This window comes from Branchiostoma lanceolatum, chromosome 14 (genome assembly GCF_035083965.1).
Source record: "Branchiostoma lanceolatum isolate klBraLanc5 chromosome 14, klBraLanc5.hap2, whole genome shotgun sequence".
Classification (NCBI taxonomy): Eukaryota; Metazoa; Chordata; class Leptocardii; order Amphioxiformes; family Branchiostomatidae; genus Branchiostoma; species Branchiostoma lanceolatum.
The window spans coordinates 4850510-4868290 of record NC_089735.1 but is presented as its reverse complement, the minus strand read 5'-3'; the positions used below and the strand labels follow the sequence as shown (position 1 = coordinate 4868290).

General features: G+C 42.8%; 2 protein-coding genes across 5 annotated transcripts; both read left to right on the top strand.

Annotated features, from left to right (window-relative positions):
• Positions 1-8044, top strand: LOC136448457 (shiftless antiviral inhibitor of ribosomal frameshifting protein-like). Of its 2 annotated transcripts, none has more exons than XM_066448023.1 (8): positions 1-164; positions 623-666; positions 1163-1279; positions 2374-2466; positions 3430-3593; positions 4284-4434; positions 4805-4927; positions 5598-8044. In XM_066448023.1, the coding sequence occupies exons 2-8, from the start codon at positions 634-636 to the stop codon at positions 5697-5699; spliced, it is 783 nt and encodes a 260-aa protein (XP_066304120.1). In that variant the 5' UTR covers positions 1-164; positions 623-633; the 3' UTR covers positions 5700-8044. The 2 variants fall into 2 exon arrangements, with proteins under 2 accessions (XP_066304120.1, XP_066304119.1); XM_066448022.1 differs by having other exon boundaries at positions 4-227.
• Positions 8045-8933: 889 nt separating this feature from the next.
• LOC136448470 (kelch repeat and BTB domain-containing protein 13-like) lies at positions 8934-17354 on the top strand. Of its 3 annotated transcripts, none has more exons than XM_066448037.1 (4): positions 8934-9071; positions 13490-14638; positions 15226-15309; positions 15596-17354. In XM_066448037.1, exons 2-4 carry the CDS (start codon positions 13554-13556, stop codon positions 15906-15908), a joined length of 1482 nt encoding a protein of 493 aa, XP_066304134.1. In that variant the 5' UTR covers positions 8934-9071; positions 13490-13553; the 3' UTR covers positions 15909-17354. The 3 variants fall into 3 exon arrangements, with proteins under 3 accessions (XP_066304134.1, XP_066304135.1, XP_066304136.1); XM_066448038.1 differs by lacking the exon at positions 8934-9071 and adding an exon at positions 12734-12854; XM_066448039.1 differs by lacking the exon at positions 8934-9071 and adding an exon at positions 12871-13046.
• The last annotated feature ends 427 nt before the right edge of the window (positions 17355-17781 follow it).

Genomic DNA, 17781 nt, shown 5'->3' with positions numbered 1-17781 from the left:
CCTAAAGTCAAGGTCAACGTCCTCTGACCCTTTGCGCACGGCGCAGGTGTGAAAGGTCGCCAGCTCACCAAAAGACACATCGGAGGCAGGAAGTTTGTGTGTCTTCCTCGCTGCAGGTCAACCAAAGAAACCTTCTCAGTCTGATTCTGCCGGATCGTCTCACAGTAAGGAAGAGGTTATTCTTGAGAAGAAATAGCGCGTCGAGTTAGGGATAGAGCAGGTAGAAGGTAGGTGAGCGTTCCATATGGATATGATCTTAATTGTGCACATAACGTAACGCAAACAAACAAACAAACAAACAAACAACACACACACATATAACGTTAATCTCCTTGCGCAAACAATATACAGCGGGTGTGCTAACAGTACATACATCAATTATCACTGATTGGATAGTCACACATTTGACTAGTCTGAACATTTGTTTATACGTTTTGCAAAAGAGCTGAACTTTGGCACGCTTTATTCCTGTTATTCCCAAGCGAGTTCTGATCACGTGGCCAGTTGGAATTGATTGACATGTTATGCGATATAAAATAACTAACGTTACATATTTGATAGATGAGCGTTGAAATAATAATGTCATTTTGGTCTTAATGTTTTTATTTTGTTGTTTGTGTAGGAAATAACAACATGGCACAACCTGCAAATGCTGAGATTGAAAGGGTGAATATGATAGTTTTCAATCAACAAGATGTACTTGACATTGCCTCTGCTTGACAACTGATGATATTTTGCCTTAATGCAAGAACTAATTGTACTATGTATGCAGGGATATAAACAAGATATAGATATAAACGTTAAGGGTTCTTGAAAGGTCTTGAAAGGGCTCTAGTCCGCAGTTTCTTCACCCCTGTTGTCTAGAAGGTAACAAGAGGCCATGACCTCAAGCTAAAAGTCCCACTGGCTAGGACTAGGGTGAGAAGTCAAACTTTTAGTGTCAGAGCTGTTAACAGCTGGAATTCCTTACCTGCTAAAGTGATTGCTGCAGAGAGCGTAAACCAGTTTAAAACTAGGCTAGATGAGCACTGGGAAGAGCGCAAGTACGCAGTTTGAAGGAGTCAAGATCAGGACACAACAGGCGGACGCCTTCTATCCTGCATGCGGTATCAAGGTATGAAGGTATAAACAAGATTGCTCACTTCTCATACTTGTCTTTCAGGCATTTTATATTGCCCAGGAATGTAAGAGATATACTGACCTTAGAGCAATTGACAAGATCCGAGCGATCTGTAGAGAAATCAAGATCAAGCACAACATCGCAAACATGGAGATTCAGGTACAGAAGCCACTCTTTTACTATTTAGCAATAACTGTACATTGTTTTAAAGTAGATAAGTTGCAAATTGTTGCAGTTGTCTTAACTTCTACTTCTGAAGTAAACATTACTACCAAAGATATTGATGAGGAAATGAATTATCTTCTTTTTTTAGATGTCTTCTCGATTATGTAATGTTAAGTTTTTCTGCCAATAAAAAACAATTAACTAGGTTATCAACTTCATATTTCTTATACATAGCAGGCGGCTTTCAGTCCTCCAATACACAACTCTCATGATGGTCTACATGTTCTTTTACGTGAGGCATAGGCAGTTTTTTTATTTCCCGTAATTCGGAGTTGTCTTATTCATGTAATTAGTGATTTTAGCGTAATACGTAGGGGGTTCGCCTGTATTCAGTGCAAAGCGTTGTTGGAACTGTTGTTGTAACCCCCAATGCAGACCCTCCCTCATGCCTTATTTATCTATTTATTTCGACTTGTTATTTATGATTGTGTTGATATAGTTCATGTAAAGTTTCTTTTGTACTCTTTTATCTGTGACTCCTCCCCCTCCACTTTGACCTCCTTGAAAAGTGGCCATGTGGCCAAACAAGCATTCGAAAGAAAATAAAGGCTTTGACAGTTTGACTTGACTTGATTTGACAGTGCGACTTCTCCCCCCATAGTAGTCTCTGTGGGCAGCATGTTTGTGTCGACAACATGCTGATTACATCCTTTGCTCTGGTTGCTGTGTCGGCAGCAATATAAGGAAACTGGGGCAGGTGTCAGAATGGTGTAGCAATCAGAAAACTGACTTTGTAATCAGCAAGCAAGAAAACTAGCAATATCAAGGCACTGCAGCCTAGATAGAGTTTGCTTTTTGTTGTATGGAATTGCAACTAGGGGAAAGGAACACAATGCACATTGCAGTAAAAAAAGATTTTGATAGATCATAATGAATTGTTGAGAGGTCATAAACATCTAATCTGAAAGAAGATCTATCAGTGACAAGACAGTATCCATGGATGGCTGGTTGGATACTGTTTCGGCCCATGGATATTGTCTTGTCACCGATAGATCTGCTTGGAGATTGATATATGTCCATTTATCTAGGAGCGCCCAAATGGTACTCTGTACTTCCTCATTCGTGGTAGAGCAACCGATGTGGAAATTGCCATTGCCATTCTTCAGCGCCGACTGACCCAGGTAAGTACAAGCAAATATCATCTGAATACTTTTTTGGTAAGACCTCAGGGGTGGAGCACACAAGGTTGTATTGTGATAGGGTGGACAAAATGATTTGCTTGTGTCTCTTTTTTTGAACAAAAAAGACTACAGATTGGGATACAGACATACACATGTCATAGAAAGTTGAGCAGGTTTTTTGAATCCCTGTGTCTTTTCAAATTCAATTTGATCAGCGTTTAATGGTTGCTACCAACACATAATTGCACAATATCAACGTGAAGTTTATCAATGTTGGAGGAGTCAGTTTTCTTGTACCCTGATTAAGTCACACCTATAGCGGCCCGCCCAACATCCGCCGATCCCCATGACAGCCTTGGACAGCGGAGTTTGTTTGTTTATTTGTTAACCCAGAAATACATATCGCCTGCAAGTTTCAGACTAGTTTTCTCGTTGCTGGATGATATTTTTTTCTTCTGTAATGTTTGAGTAAAGAAGGTATCACGATGACAAGACTGAGCCTTGCTGTGCTGATATAAGATCTTTACTCCCTGCCATAGCTGCAGGTGGTCTTGGCACTCTGTACAGGCAGATTCAGACACATAGCCAATCTCAGCATTGGCATATGCATCATAATACTTTAAATTTGGGGTGTCCCTGTGGTGTAGTGGTCTGGGCTTCTGTCTCTCACCACATCTGGTTCAAATTACTTGGACCAGAAGGACTGGGGTACAAGCCCCAGGTAGGACACCTCTGGACAAGAGGCGCATTGACATACCAAAGACTTTATAAAAATGGTACATACTTATGAAACAGTATGGAAGTGAAACACACTCCACTGCCAGTGGACTAGCCCCCTGCTACAGTGTTTGCACCACAGTGTGGCCCAGGGCTATGAAACGAGATGGGCACCGCCCTATACATCAATATTGGTGCGGGAGGATTTTAACTTAACTAACTTTAAATTTGCTTTGCTGACTTCAGGAGAGACGACAAGCGAGCGCAGACCTCCCCGAGGGAGTCTCAGCGCTGACCGTGGAGAACCTGAGGAGACACGACAAGGAGCTGGCGGAGCGGAGACAGTTCGGCTGTGCGCCGTGCGACAGCACGTGGTGGAAAAGGGTGTTCCAGCACAAGCCAGTGTCCAGGCAGGTGTTCTCACTGACTATCTTTTGAACAAGCTGTGTTATGTCTATGTCAGCCATTATTGACAATGGATCCTAGTTCATGTCTACTCTACTCACACAGTTGGCCTGTGACTGAAGGATTTGGTCCGTAACTAGAAGTCCTTATTACTGTAGAAACTTTTATGAGGAGATCCATATTCATTCCAGGGGTGGTTCATATGTTCCTTTTCCTTAAGGCATTGGCAGATTGTTTTGATGTAACGTAAGTTGTAGGGAAAACTTTTTGTATTCCTGCATTAGATTTGTAGCGAAATGGCCATATTTTGCATAATTGACTTCCTGAATTTAGTATAATGCAATGGCGATCCTACTGAATTTAGTGTCAGGAGTTGTCAGGAACCCCCCTCCAACTCATTTTTTAAAGTTAAAGTCCTTCCCTCACTAGATGGTGCATAGGGTGGCTCCCTTCTCCATTTCAATAGCCCTTGGGCCACACAACTTTGTGCAATCACTACAGCAGGGGGCTAGTTCACTGGCAGTGGTGTGTAACTGCAATACTCTTTCCCAAATGCTGAGTGCTAAGCAGAGAAAGCAGTATGTACCATTTTTAAAGTGGTATGACTCGGCTGGGGATAGAACTCATGACCTACCTTCTTCTCATTTGGGCATGTCAGCTTCAAATAAATCACCCGATATCTTTAACACATCTAGGTGTAACAAGTGCGAAGTGAAGTATGATCCCATTCCCAAGGACATGGAGTACGGCATCGGCAAGTTTACCTGCCAGCACTGCGGCAACACCTTCACAGGATGGGCCCAGTACAACAAGCCTGCCGACTGCCACAACTGCAACAATGTACAGGTCAGGGCATCGTCCTAGTCCTGTTATGTAGATTGGATGAAGAAATGGATAGTTCTAGGAAAACGTTGCAAGGGGAAACATCGCAAGGGAGCAGAGCAACTAAACAGGGGGATGGTGTAGATTCCCCCCTTCCACGGTGTGGAAGCACCCGTTCCCCTGTTTAGATTAAGCCCTGTATGGATCAGGATAAATAAATGAATGGATGGATGGTTAAACGAATCTGTATTTTGTATCTTTTACACCCAGCGACTGCTGCTTATATGGGCTTATATAACACCGACATCTTGGTGCCTGAGTAGTGATTATAACTGAATTTTAATTTCTGTGAGCACTGAATGGATAAAGAAAAGAAATGTCCTTGTTCTTGTAGGTGTTTCCCACAGAAGGCAGTATTGGCCCCCGACAGTCTGGTCCCCGCTTGCGCACTCGGAACGTTCACTCCTGTCACTCGTGTGACTTTGGGCGACTGCACCCTTGTCCTGGTTACAAGAAGGTGGGTCACTTTTTCTATGACACATCGAGAGTTGGTTTGTAAACTCGACGGTGTTTTGGGGTGAAGACTGACCTTAATGTCTAGGGGTCTCCCGTTTGCTTTTTCTGAGTCCAAAGAAGGGATGTGCCTGTAGCTCAACTGGTAGCAGCCTCAGAGTTGAGCTCCTGGTTCTAATCAGTTGGTAACTGGGAAACCCCTGTTCTAAATTAATTTAGAACAGGGGTTTCCCAGTTCCCAGTTTAATTAAACTTGGGAAGGGTATCTTAGTTGAGGCTACACCCATCTTTCGGAAGGGACGTAAAATGGGGGATAAAGGGCTAGCAACCCATCCCTGTAAAAAAATACCCTGCTATTGACAGAAACAAGGAAACTTGCCGACCTATGTGTCGCCAGGTGAACAACAATCTCAAATAATGACCAGGCTAATTGTGTTGAGTCTATCCAGAAAAGGTAGACACTGCAAAAACTTACTGACTTTACTGAGGGCGGATCTGAAGGAAAGAATCATTGCGGTCAGAAAGAAATCTGCAGGAGCTATTAAGGGAGCTTGCAGCGAACCGGACAAAGTGGAGAGAGTTGAAGAAGGACTGATTGCAGCTGCAAGGTGTCAACTACTGCAGCAGCAGAACACAGTGGACTACTAACTGTGTTGATGTGCCTTCTGTTGCAGGTGTTGGTTCCCAGCACGCCCCACATCAGTACCGGCTCCACGGTCTCCACCTTCCTCACACAGGCCACCGATCTGGAGGCTGAGTACAGGGATGCTACATGAGGCAGCGAGTCAGCAGCAGGAAAGCTTTCATCTAGCCTGGTATCTAAACCTATTATAGCTCCCGAGTCTCCTCTGATATTTGCTACGAAGAGGAGACTCGGGAGCTATAATAGGTTTGGATACCAGGGTCAATAAGATGATCCATATTGGTAGAGAAAATATCTAACCTCCCAGAAGTGTGACATCAGAAATGGGTCAATTGGTCTCAATCCGGACGAGGCTGGTGCAAACTTCCCAGTACCTTAGAGCCGCTTCATTGCTGACATCACATTTCCAGAAGTCAGAAAAAGTTGGTATTAGCATAACAACAAATGGAGAAAACCTAAGCTTTAGCGAAGAATTAGATACATATATGTTGGTGAGTCAGTTACTTTTGCTGAATCAAAAGGGTCCACCTAAATCATAAGCCTCAGCAACTGGAAATGCAGTCCTTTTTTTCTGTTTGGGTAGTGAATTCCTATTTGGTATTGTTTGAGATTATCTAAAAAAACGTAGTGTGTGTTAAGTTTGTAAAGGTTTTTAAGAAATTTTTTAAAAATAAATAAATAAATTAAATTTCATCTGTACTTGGTGGATGTCTTAGACACAAAGGTCAAAAGGTCAAGGACACTGCTGGAATGTCTTGAGACAATCAGAAAGTAGTCAGGATTAGCTGCTGAAAAACTGAAAGGGACAGGCAATAGATATAACTTTTGGACCTGAAATTAACCACAAGTTGTATTTATCTATTACATAGGGTTCCAAAAGAGTAAAAGAAGAAATTATCCTAAAATGCAGCAAGTTTATGAGAATTATATAAGATTATATTCAAGAAACCAAAAATGTATGACTTAACTTGTTGTATGACTAATATGAGATATACTTGATTTGCTACTTTATTTGATAATCTTGATGGCTGTTTTTGCCTCTGTTAATCTAGATATAATATTTTTAGAACTTTGACAAGATTTCTTTAGTTTATATCAGACTATTTTATAATCTTAAGATTGTATGACCAAAATGAAGCTTGATATGTAATTTAGATACATTTAAGAATTTGAATTGTATTTTTCATAATGAGATAATGAATACAATTACCAGACAAGTGTATGTGTAATGCTGATGAAATTGTGAGGACCAAATAAGTTGTCATTTATGTCGAACTAAATAGAAGATACAAAGGAAATAGAGGAATACAACAAAATACACAGGAACTACATATCCTGTGTGGGTGTCATCAGGTGAATATTATCTAATGTCCTAAAATATTAGGTTTTGTTTTTTACATGTCTAAGCCTGTGGTATACCAGAATATGATACCTGCACAATGTGTATCTTTTGTGCATTTCTTTGTAATACTCATTTACTTTGTACTGTATTTCTCTATTTAGTTGGGCTACATTCACTGTCTTAGCCACAAGTGTGCTTTGGATGCTCAAGAAGCATTTAATATTATCAAGGCGCTATTTGATAGATGATTTTCAGGTGACTGAAGAATCACTAGATATTACTGTACCTACCAATCAAATCTGAAGCAAAGTCTCTAGTATCTAATAACATATATTATTAAGTGGATTCGGGCCAAAGAAATGTTCATTCTTACTGGTATGTGTGTATTTTGTGGCATTCACCAGAAGTATGCTTGAGTGTCTTCAGTGTTGCATATTATCCCTGATGTTTTCTGTCAGTGTAGCTTATGAAAATATATGGTAGTTATCATTTCAGGTAACAGTTGTAGCCAAGATCCATGTTTTGTAATATCTGTTATTGCTATGATTCTGTGGATTTTTTAAAACCCTATATACAGTTAATCTCTTTTCTCCTGTTGGCAAATGCAGTTGAAATATTTTTTCTACAATCTTTAACATGGGTAATTGTATAAAGTGAATAATCTGTCACAGATTCTACTACAACTTCTGTCAAATAGAATAGATGGAGTGAAAATATGTCTGAAGGAGTAAGAAGTTTAGTAAAAAACAGAAATTGTTGATATAAAAAAAGTCTGCCACAATTTGATGCTATGAGCTACAATTTGAAGTGGTCATCCTAAAATGTCTGCCATTTGAACAAGCAGTAATAATAATGGTGATGATGATGATGATAGAAATACATGGGTAATGCATTTTCTCTACCTTATGGTTTAATGCTACACTATATTTTACTAAAAGATATGCATTTTTAATGATGATTGTCTGAAAACGTGTTTTCTTTCAGACATAAAGGCTAGTTTTCTTGTGGAAATGTGGACAAAATGATTGTAAATGTGACTTTTAGTAATTTTATATGGTCTGCCTATCCACACATTGTTGTACTGTGTGATATATCAGTATCCATTCAATATATAAAAAAACAAGTTCCACAACCTTGACCTTTGTCAACAATTTTGTATTTCATTAACTATGGAGATTTGGGCCAAATTGTGCATAATATATCTCCACTGATATAACCTCAAAGTTACAGGTGTCAAAAATGTAAAATTCTCCAACATTTACCCCAAGGCATTTTAACAGTTTCTCATAGAGTAGCCATAAAAGAAGTCATTTACATGGTTTAGATTCATTGATGATCTCATCCGCTCAAATTACATATGTTGAAAATATGGACGTCACATGTCACAAGTTCTCATCGATGAGATTGACTGAAAAAAACACAGTCCGAAAAACAACACTTGTTTTGACATGTTTGTGCTTGTGTTCCACTCGCCTCTTGTATTTCACTTGTTTATAACTTATGTTGTTATTTCCACTGGCTTCATTTCATAAACATAGCGTCACTTTTAAGGGTCATCAGTTCCGTGACTCTGGTTACGACGAAATCTCTCTTGAACATTATAAGGACATAGTATAGGGTATATCGTATGCAGGTTATCCTTTGTTTGCTAAACAAACGGATATATCTTTAACCAAAGCTGAAAGTGGCTCTGTTCGAGTCGTTGTAGATTGCCACCTAGCAAATGTCTTTTGAACTGCACAGACTAGGCATGTGCAAATATTACGAGACCGCGTCTCGGACAAACACTTTCGAACTTGAGCGGGTCCGTAAAGACTCGTATTGCTTTAGAAGGTAAGAAATTCGAGTCCGCGCGCACTTTTCCAGGAACTAGCCTGGCGACCCGGCGAATCGCTGCGCACACGCGGTCTTCTCGTCACCGCCTGGCAGAGGGGGCATTCCTCAGCGGGATCGGTTGACAAGCCGGCTGCGCGCTAATTTTAGAAACCATGTTCCAACACCCAAAAATACGTCAAAAATCGGGCAGCCGGTCTCCCTGTTGTTTACCACTCCCGGTGCGTGACTAAAACTCGTGGTGCTCGGCCGGGATGATATAAAGGAGACTGTTTATATGTTTGTGCTCTCATGATACACAAGCATCGTCGAACCACATCCATTGACAAGGTGAGTGGGAAGTGGTTTACCACAACGCTAATCGTTATATCAACATAGATGTTCTGTCAGGTCCTGTCAATGGGATTGGATCCACATAGATATTTCTTTGTCGGCCATTTTCAGCAGAGATAAGATTCCACTATGACTTTAGGACATGAAGGATCATGAAGTCCTGATATCATGCATGAGCAGCATCTCCAATGCGTTGTTTCGGGTCTGTCTGCATGTTAGAACGTTTAACAGTAAGAGTCTGTTGTGAGGCGCGCCATAAACGGGATGTACCAGGCCGGCTGCGGTCCTGAGACGCCTGACATACTTCCACCATTCCCTCTCGTGATGCGAACAAGTTCGCCAGGGACCAGTCAAAATGAAGGGCGCCACTTTCGGCTGCTCCTATGATTTGGGACAGCCTCCCAACAGACATAATAGAGCCACGCAGCTTCCGTTCGGTTATCTCCATCATTGAGTCCCAGACATTTTGCATGCGAACAACGACGTAATAGTGCGGGGTCGTCTTCAGTAGTCAACAGCTTTTCATATATAACGTTACAGCGACAAACGCTTGAGGTGCAAAACTTACCTACATCAGGGCTTACGCAACTTTTTTGATTAACGCTGGTATACTTCATGAATGAAGGCAGGACAACTGGTGATCCTTTTGTTCCTCACATTGACTTTTACCGAACGTACCGTGAGCTACTCCCCACATTTGAGCCGTTGCCAGTTTGGGGAGGTCTGGAGAAAATATCACGACATCTTTCCTTCGGACCATACGTCTGCACCTGCTGTGTCTGTAGCATTCTCCTAGCAAATGTGTGACTCGTCTTTTTGAACGTCACTGTTTTCACAGTGTTTTTCAGGACTGTCTCATGGCGTGCGTTTTCTGTTCTGGGCGCCACTGGTGCTCATAATGTTTCTGTTTCTGTAGAAGTCAGTAGGAGGAAGGCTCCCTTCCAATGACAGCTGTGAGGTGCTACGTGATCGACCGGGTCCCGCGTGCCTATATATGAGCAAACAGGATTGAAAACAAAGTCCGTAGAAATGCGAGCACAGGGCAGACACAAAACTCCAAGGTCAAACGAGATCATTTCGAAGCTAAAATCGACGCAGACCCCTTCCGGTCTCTAAACAAAAGAGGTATCTTAAGCTTAAGACGCGTCGATTCACAAAGCTCAAAATTGTAAACACAAGCCGAAGCGGGATTATCAGGTGCTGCGTATTCGTTTCTATCCTTTCGTAGACTCTCAAAATTTTCCTCTGTGATACCCAAAGGACATGTACATTTACATGTACATGGAAACATGCACTGAAGGGGACAAAAACGTAATATCGTAATTAAAGCGAAGCGAACATGCAAACGTAAGGGACTCATGATTCAGCTTAATTCGTGTAAACCAAAATCAGTCCTATAAATTATAGGACTAATGTTTGTTTTCACGAAGCTGAATCATGAGTGAAAGTGAAAAACACATAGATAAAAAGACCAACCGGTATGAATGAAACGGAATAATATCACTGGCACAAAATAAACAGAATATGTCAATAGCAATAAATCAACCCTGAGCAGTCTCCGTTCAGTTGGTGACCCGACAAGTTGACGGACAACCGAGCGTCAGTAACAGCTGAGGACTCAAGGAGAAGCCAAGCTCATGCCAAACGTTCTCAATCACTACCTCTGACGTACATTGTTATGATGAAGACAGTCTGTCATAAGATGTGATGTTGACTTTCTCTTACACTCACATGACATTGTGGTGTATTTCTGATAAGGTCTCTCTTGAGGATCTGGTTGGCCAACATCGCGACATCAAGATTGGTTCCCACCCATCCTCTTACTAGCTTCCACCAGGCTCCACAGGTCGCTAGAAAAATCGTAGAAATTGGCCAAATAGACGAATAAGATGCCAGAGAAGTTAGTCCGCTATAGAAGTTACAGTTTATTGGACCCTCTATCCGTAGCCGACTCCGTTAATAGCATACCATTCACTGTATTTGGCCAATTTGTACTATTTTTCCAGCCATCCGCAGGGCCTTGTAGAGACTACCCTCTTACTAGAGGACTGTCAACAAAGTCGGTCGGTCAGAAAACCTGCCAGCTTTTTACCCCAACATCTGCTTGGAGACCAGTTCCCCAAAATTTCGATGACCTCTGATGTCGGGATGAGTCGAGTTGCAATATGATTTATCAACTCGAAATTTTCTTCCAAAACTTCATCTAGCCAGTTCCAGCACACTCGATGACTATAACCGATGAATATAGAATCTCCTCTTGCATCATACAACCTTGATGAAGGGGGGGGGGGCACACTAGTTTTCTGGCCATGTTAATTTTCAACACACAAAAATTGATCTATAGAAAATCTGTCTAAAGCCATGGTTGTATCTTATAGTGTTTACAGAAACAGGGTAAGATGTTTAGAGATCATTCATTCTCCCCGTTCAAACCGAAGTGAACGTTCAAGCTTTAGGAAAAGGCAATGTATGCAACATATACTACATGACAGACGTCCTTCAAAACAACACCGAACGTCACACATTAAACCCAGAACACGTAATGAGCTGCGCAGTGATGATAAATTGTCACAACCGCCATTTCGACCCAAAACAGACATCGCGTAACCCGTTTGGTATATAACGTTATGACCCCGTATCAAAAAAGCAGGTGATGTCGATCTGTTGTCAGCTAGTTTTTGATTCATTGCAGAAGTGATGTATACTCTGAATCACAATTCATAGATCGTTTTGGGCTCAATTTGTATATTCTTGTTTTTCGAAGGATATGGGCCACCGTATTTCCTTTCGCCATTGTTCAAAAGAAGAGTATAGTGTCTAGATTCAGTGACAATGTTGGTTCAAAGTTTAAAGCGAAATATTAGTTCAAAGTGCCTAGTGGCAGACTTGAAGCGTTGAGCGGTTTGATCACACTCGGCGTGGTATATACAAAACACATATCATGATATGCTCTCAACATCTTCCAGAGAAATGTTGAGTATGAATAAAGCTCGGTGGAAAAAAAATAATAAATCATTTGATGAGAACGTGCATGGAGGGAGTACTAACAAGTGTGAAACATTCGCTGGGAATGTAGCACCCCATCACTGTCATTCCCGCCATATCTGGCTCGCTGTTGTGTCTCGCCCCTCGATGTTGTTGTTTGACAAGTCACGTGGACTGTACATGATGTTGTGCAGCGTTGACCTTCTTACAGGGACGCAAAACAAAAACAAACACAACAAATATGGTGAGCGTTTGCTACGTGGTGAGGTTGGCATCTGTCCGAATGTGTGGCGTCGAAGAACCCGTTACGAACCCTTTTGGCCGCCATTCTAACAGCACAGGAATATCTTATACTTTAAACTAGTATTTCCAAAACAATCTAATTACTATCTTGATTTCTGTAAATTGCATGTATGTGGCTTTCAGCCCTTGGCAAATACCCACAAATGACGCCATATAAACACCATTGGACGCCGGCTTAACCTTAATCACACTGAAGTAGCCGTTTGGCACCACATTCTCTATTAGTTATATAACGTTAGAGTTAGGCATCAGGGAGAAGGTTAAAACCGGCTGCGCTGTCAGAGTTTAAACAAGTGTTACGTCAGATAGATACCCCTGCTATTTCTGTCGGCCCATCTCCGTGCCCTGCGATATAAAAAGAACTGCGACAAGTCTACATAGTAGTTGAGTCCTACTTTGGGTCCCAGTCAGCCCTGCAGTCCTGCGGATCAACGGACTTAGAACCATCACTATTGAGATCGCCAAGAAGCTGATAGCCGGACTAGCCCACCGGTACATATTAAGTAGCACTTCGGCAAATCGGATACGAGTGTAATTACTTGATAGTGGCGATTAGCGAATGTCGTGCAGTCGTCAGCTGTGCCGCTGGTACATAGCCAGACTTTGTTGACAAGTACTTGTCGTGTTTCTGTGGACGGAGATCAGATATCCATTCACTCATCAGCGAGGGTCGGTCAGTTGTGTGTGGGTGCTTAGAAAATCTGTTTTCATTGTATTTGCTTCTGTCATTTTCAGTTGTCATCCTCAAACTGCCTTTATTTTGACGTTTTTCAGTAAGACGAAGAGGAGAATACGGTTATAGTTCCATCCACGAGCAGGAGTTTTTCCCTGACGGTCGGTCGGCTGTGTGTGGATGCATATGCGCATAGGAGATCTATGTTTTCAATGTATTTGCTTCTGTCATTTTCAGTTGCCATCCTCAAATTGTCTTTCTTTTGACGTTTTTCAGCAAGACAAAGAGGACAATCCTGTTATAGTTCCATCCACGAGCAGGAGATTTTCCCTGAGGGTCGGTTGGCTGTGTGTGAATGCATATGCGCATAGGAGATCGTTATGTTTTCGTTGTAGTTTGCTTCTGTCATTTTCAGTTGTCATCCTCAAACTGTCTTTCTTTTGATGTTTTTCAGTAAGACGAAGAGGAGAATCCGGTTATAGTTCAAATTTCCACGAGCAGGAGTTTTTCCCTCTACCATGGCCGGTCATCTGACCAGGCAGTCCTACATGAGCTCCAGTGACGAGGAGCCCGACATGCCCAAGTCGTCGCTGGTCAAAACGTACGACGGGAGTCACCTGGGGCTGGGGCGGACCGACATCTGGCTCTGCACGGGTCGGCAGCGGTTCCGGACCCACAAGGACCTGCTGGCCGCCGAGAGCGACTACTTCCGCGCCATGTTCGAGTCCGGGATGCGAGAGTGCAAGCAAGAGGAGGTGGATCTAGAAGGGTTTTCCGGAAGAGTGTTCGAGCTTCTCTTGGACTTCCTCTACACGGGGAAGCTGTCAGTGAAGAAGATTATGATAGAGGCGCTGCTGGCCCACGCCAGCTTTCTGCAGATGCGCTCGGTCATGGAACACATCAAGTACCGCCTGGACACTGAGAATTGCATGGAGGTCCTGACGTACTCGGAAGTGTACGGAGTGAGCGACCTGGAGGACAGCGCCTATCGTTTCCTGAAGGACCACTTTAAGAACGGAGAAGAAGTCTTGGGAAAGTTGAAGTACGAGCAACAGGAGAGGTTTAAGGGGCAGCTCAGGAGATACCTGGTCGGGGTAGGAACCCACGCAGTCGACGTAACGTCGTTGTACGATGACCAATACCGACTCATTCAGTACTTCGACGAGGACAAAGACACTTGGGTGAAGCTGACGGCTCTCCCGTCCGACTGTAGCACGATATCGAGCGGCATCGCTGTACTCAACAACAAACTGTACATAACAGGCGGACAGGCGGACTTCCATAAGGTCATCAGCCAGTTCCCTGCCATGCAGGACAAAGCGTTCTGCTACGACCCGGCCGCGGACACCTGGTCCGAGATCACGCCCATGCACCAGCAGAGGAAGTCGTTCTCGCTGGTGGCGCTGGACGGAAAGTTGTATGCCATCGGCGGGAGGTTCGGGGACTACGCCCTGCAGACCGTGGAGGTGTACAACCCGCGCACCGACACCTGGGACTTCGTCAGCCCGCTGCCGTACGCCTCCTCCGACCACGCCGCCACGACGTGCGCAGGGCACATCTACGTCTGCGTGTGGCACCCGCCCAACACCACGGACATCTACAGGTACTTTACATCCACTTAGTCTCCAAGTACATGTATGAATCTAATGCTGTGCGTCTTTTTTTCGGCAGTTAGGAATTATTTCTCTGACGGTTAGCCTGTGGTTACACAGCTTTCACTGTCGTAGTACGTCGGGGGCTATTGGGGCTCCTCATAGGGGCATGACCAATGGAAGCTTGATTAGGCAATCTATCTGACGTTAATCTATATTGGACAAATGGCTTAGTTTCACTTTGCCTCTGTTTGACAAGGTGATGAACACAATGAAAAGCACGTTCCAGAAAACAGACGGCAAAACACGTTATTAAGACGTGCACTATAAGGCGAAAGTCTACTTTTTAGATAACATTCCTCATCTCAATTGGACAGAAGTGACTACTTTTTCGTCGTTAGCGGATGTAGTCAACGGCAACATTATTGTTCCACACTATAAAATAGAGTGGCTTCATTCCTCAGCTAGACGACATCTTTCACACCGCAGTCATCCCTCAGTAAAACATCTGGGACCGCATAGTTCCCGTCTTATATATAATAAAACTTTTATTCAGCTGATTGTCTTACACTATCCCATCTTTAACTCCGGCGGCCAGGTACAGTCCGAGGACAGACAGGTGGGAAATGAAGGCCACTCTGAGGAGGACGCACAGCTACGGGCACTGCATGGTGTCATACAGGTCAGTCTAACGCACAGCTACGGGCACTGCATGGTGTCCTACAGGTCAGTCTAACGTACAGCTACGGGCACTGCATGGTGTCCTACAGGTCAGTCTAACGCACAGCGTCTTACGTCAGTGTATCACGGTGATGTGTCTGTGACTATGGCCTTTCTTAGCGTCGTCTATGTTAGTGGCTTGAAGACGGGCGAAATTTCAACTTGGTGTATCCTTTACAGTTGGAATCCACCAGAATATCAGCAATTCCTTCCTTTGAAAATCATTTTCTGTGCCGATGTGTCCACAGGGACGTGCTCTACGTCATCAGGAACGGGCCTGACGCTGACTTCCTGCGCTGCGAGATCGACTGCTTCAACGTCACGACCAACCAGTGGAGCTCTCTGAAGGGCCACTACATCAACCGGAGAGGCTGTCTCTTCAAGAGCGCCATCATAGGCAACACGGTCTACACGGTCAACAAACTCATGACTTTACCTTACACTATAGATGACGAGCAGTGGGTCTGTCAACCCTCAAAAGCCGGGTTTCCTCGCAGCGGAACAACCAACTGTTTCACGCTGTGTCTACCGAAGAAACCTCGTAAGGAGGTATCGGAGTGACCACGGGGGGCGCTCGGGCCAGGGCTGGCCCTGAGCCCGTCGGGAAGTCGGGTTGTCTTGCCTTGGTGTGGCAAAGGATCACGAAATGCATGTTTTGACTTGCACCGATGGTCTATTGAAGGTATAGATTAATGGTACACTGAACAGCGCATTTTAAATGGTATCTCACTCAAGATTCAAGTAGACCAGCTATCAATCTGAAAAAATCTGTTCAACATTAAAGATAAAACTAAATCTATATCTAAACAAGGTCTTTAGATGTATGTTGGAAATAGTTCTACATAAATTGAAATACATTTCACAAAGCAAATGTTAGATTTTCAAAAGAGAACTGGCAAAATGGATCTAGGCACAGACAGACAGACTTTGGTACGGCAAATGAGAGGCGAATGTTTTGGTGCTGCCGAAAGCCGAGAAGATTAGTCTTCTTGGGGTTACGCGCGATACGGCCAAACCGCTGCGGAACGACCACAATCTGAAGGAGAGGGACGTAAGCTTAACAAGACTGCTACCCAAGCTGTAAAAGAAGGCTTCCCTCAAGTAACAATTACTTCATGATCTTGAAATGCTAGATCTCTCATAGATGGCAACGACTTTGGATACTTCGTGAGAAAGAAGGGAAAGAAGTCGGAGTGGGTAAGAGAAGTTCTCAGAAAGAGACCTTTGATGAAACACTGATACATGTACAAGTTCAAACGCAAAAGATAGAGAAAAGGGGCATTTGAAGAGAGGCTTGGTGGAACTGGCCTTACCTGGCTTGGTAATTGCAAACAAGTTCACAAGTGCAATGCGAGCGACAACGTAGCGTCCTCTGACGACTTTCAGGATGAATGCAACTTCTAAGTTATAAACTGGTGGTCACGTGAAATTTCGTTTTAGTATGTATATAAATCTAGAATTTTAGGATGCAAACTTTGTTGAAGATGAAATATGATACCTTCGACATTATAATTATGAAGACCGTGTGTACCTGTATATATATGAAATACTGAGATGTTTTATGAAAATTGTATGAAAAGTATATAAACGGATTGAAAGTGCAATTTACACCCCCCGTGATTTTACTACTTCCCCCTCTATACAGAGAAATTGTTATGATAACTTTGATGTTGATATATGATTAGTGTATTAGTTGTCGTTGTCAGGACTTCAATTTCATGCTGTAAGATTGAACCTGGCTGCATGCTGAGCATGTTGAAAATGTAAAACTTTTATGTCAAAGGCAGACACTATTGTATTGTGTTTTTCCATCATTTTCACAGGCAAACTTTAACGGTATTTTGCTTTAATATTGTTGTAAAACTGCGGACGTCAGTGGCTATTCAATACAGCTACGTCACATCCTGTTAGTACATACGTCATATCCTGTGTAGAGATGCATGTGTACGACCCTGAGCAATATCAGTGGAATTTGAGGGTATGAAAGAAAATATTCTTCACAGACAATATTGTGTCTTGTCAGATTCTTACTCCTTCTTATTTCTTTCTTCATTCTCTCTTCTTTGTATCTCCCTTCCTCGATTCTAGCAAAAATACAACATCGATAACAGGCGATATCTCTATTCGGTTTATTGCACATTGACATGAAATCATTCCTAGAATTCTGCCCTGTTTATATATACAAGAATTTGCAATAAGGACGATATGAGCCGACACATTCTTTGTGCTAGAGGCTGCGACTGCTGAACGACCCGGCGAAGATCACAGAATGATGATAGCTCAAAAAGTTTAAAGATAAAGAACGATTTTTAACGCTTTATGCGGTTTGCTGTCCGTTTTAAATCACACTGTTAAATATACAAGAATTTGCAATCAGGATAACATGAACTAACATACTCTTTCTACTAGAGGCTTCCATCGTATTCCAATCATG

Coding starts and splice junctions, on each gene's coding strand:
- LOC136448470 (XM_066448037.1), top strand. CDS start 13,554: ATGGCCGGTCATCTGACCAGGCAGTCCTACATGAGCTCCAGTGACGAG. Junction 14,639..15,225: donor AACACCACGGACATCTACAG/GTACTTTACATC, acceptor TCCGGCGGCCAG/GTACAGTCCGAGGACAGACA. Junction 15,310..15,595: donor CACTGCATGGTGTCATACAG/GTCAGTCTAACG, acceptor ATGTGTCCACAG/GGACGTGCTCTACGTCATCA.
- LOC136448457 (XM_066448023.1), top strand. CDS start 634: ATGGCACAACCTGCAAATGCTGAGATTGAAAGG. Junction 667..1,162: donor CAAATGCTGAGATTGAAAGG/GTGAATATGATA, acceptor CTTGTCTTTCAG/GCATTTTATATTGCCCAGGA. Junction 4,435..4,804: donor ACAACTGCAACAATGTACAG/GTCAGGGCATCG, acceptor TTGTTCTTGTAG/GTGTTTCCCACAGAAGGCAG.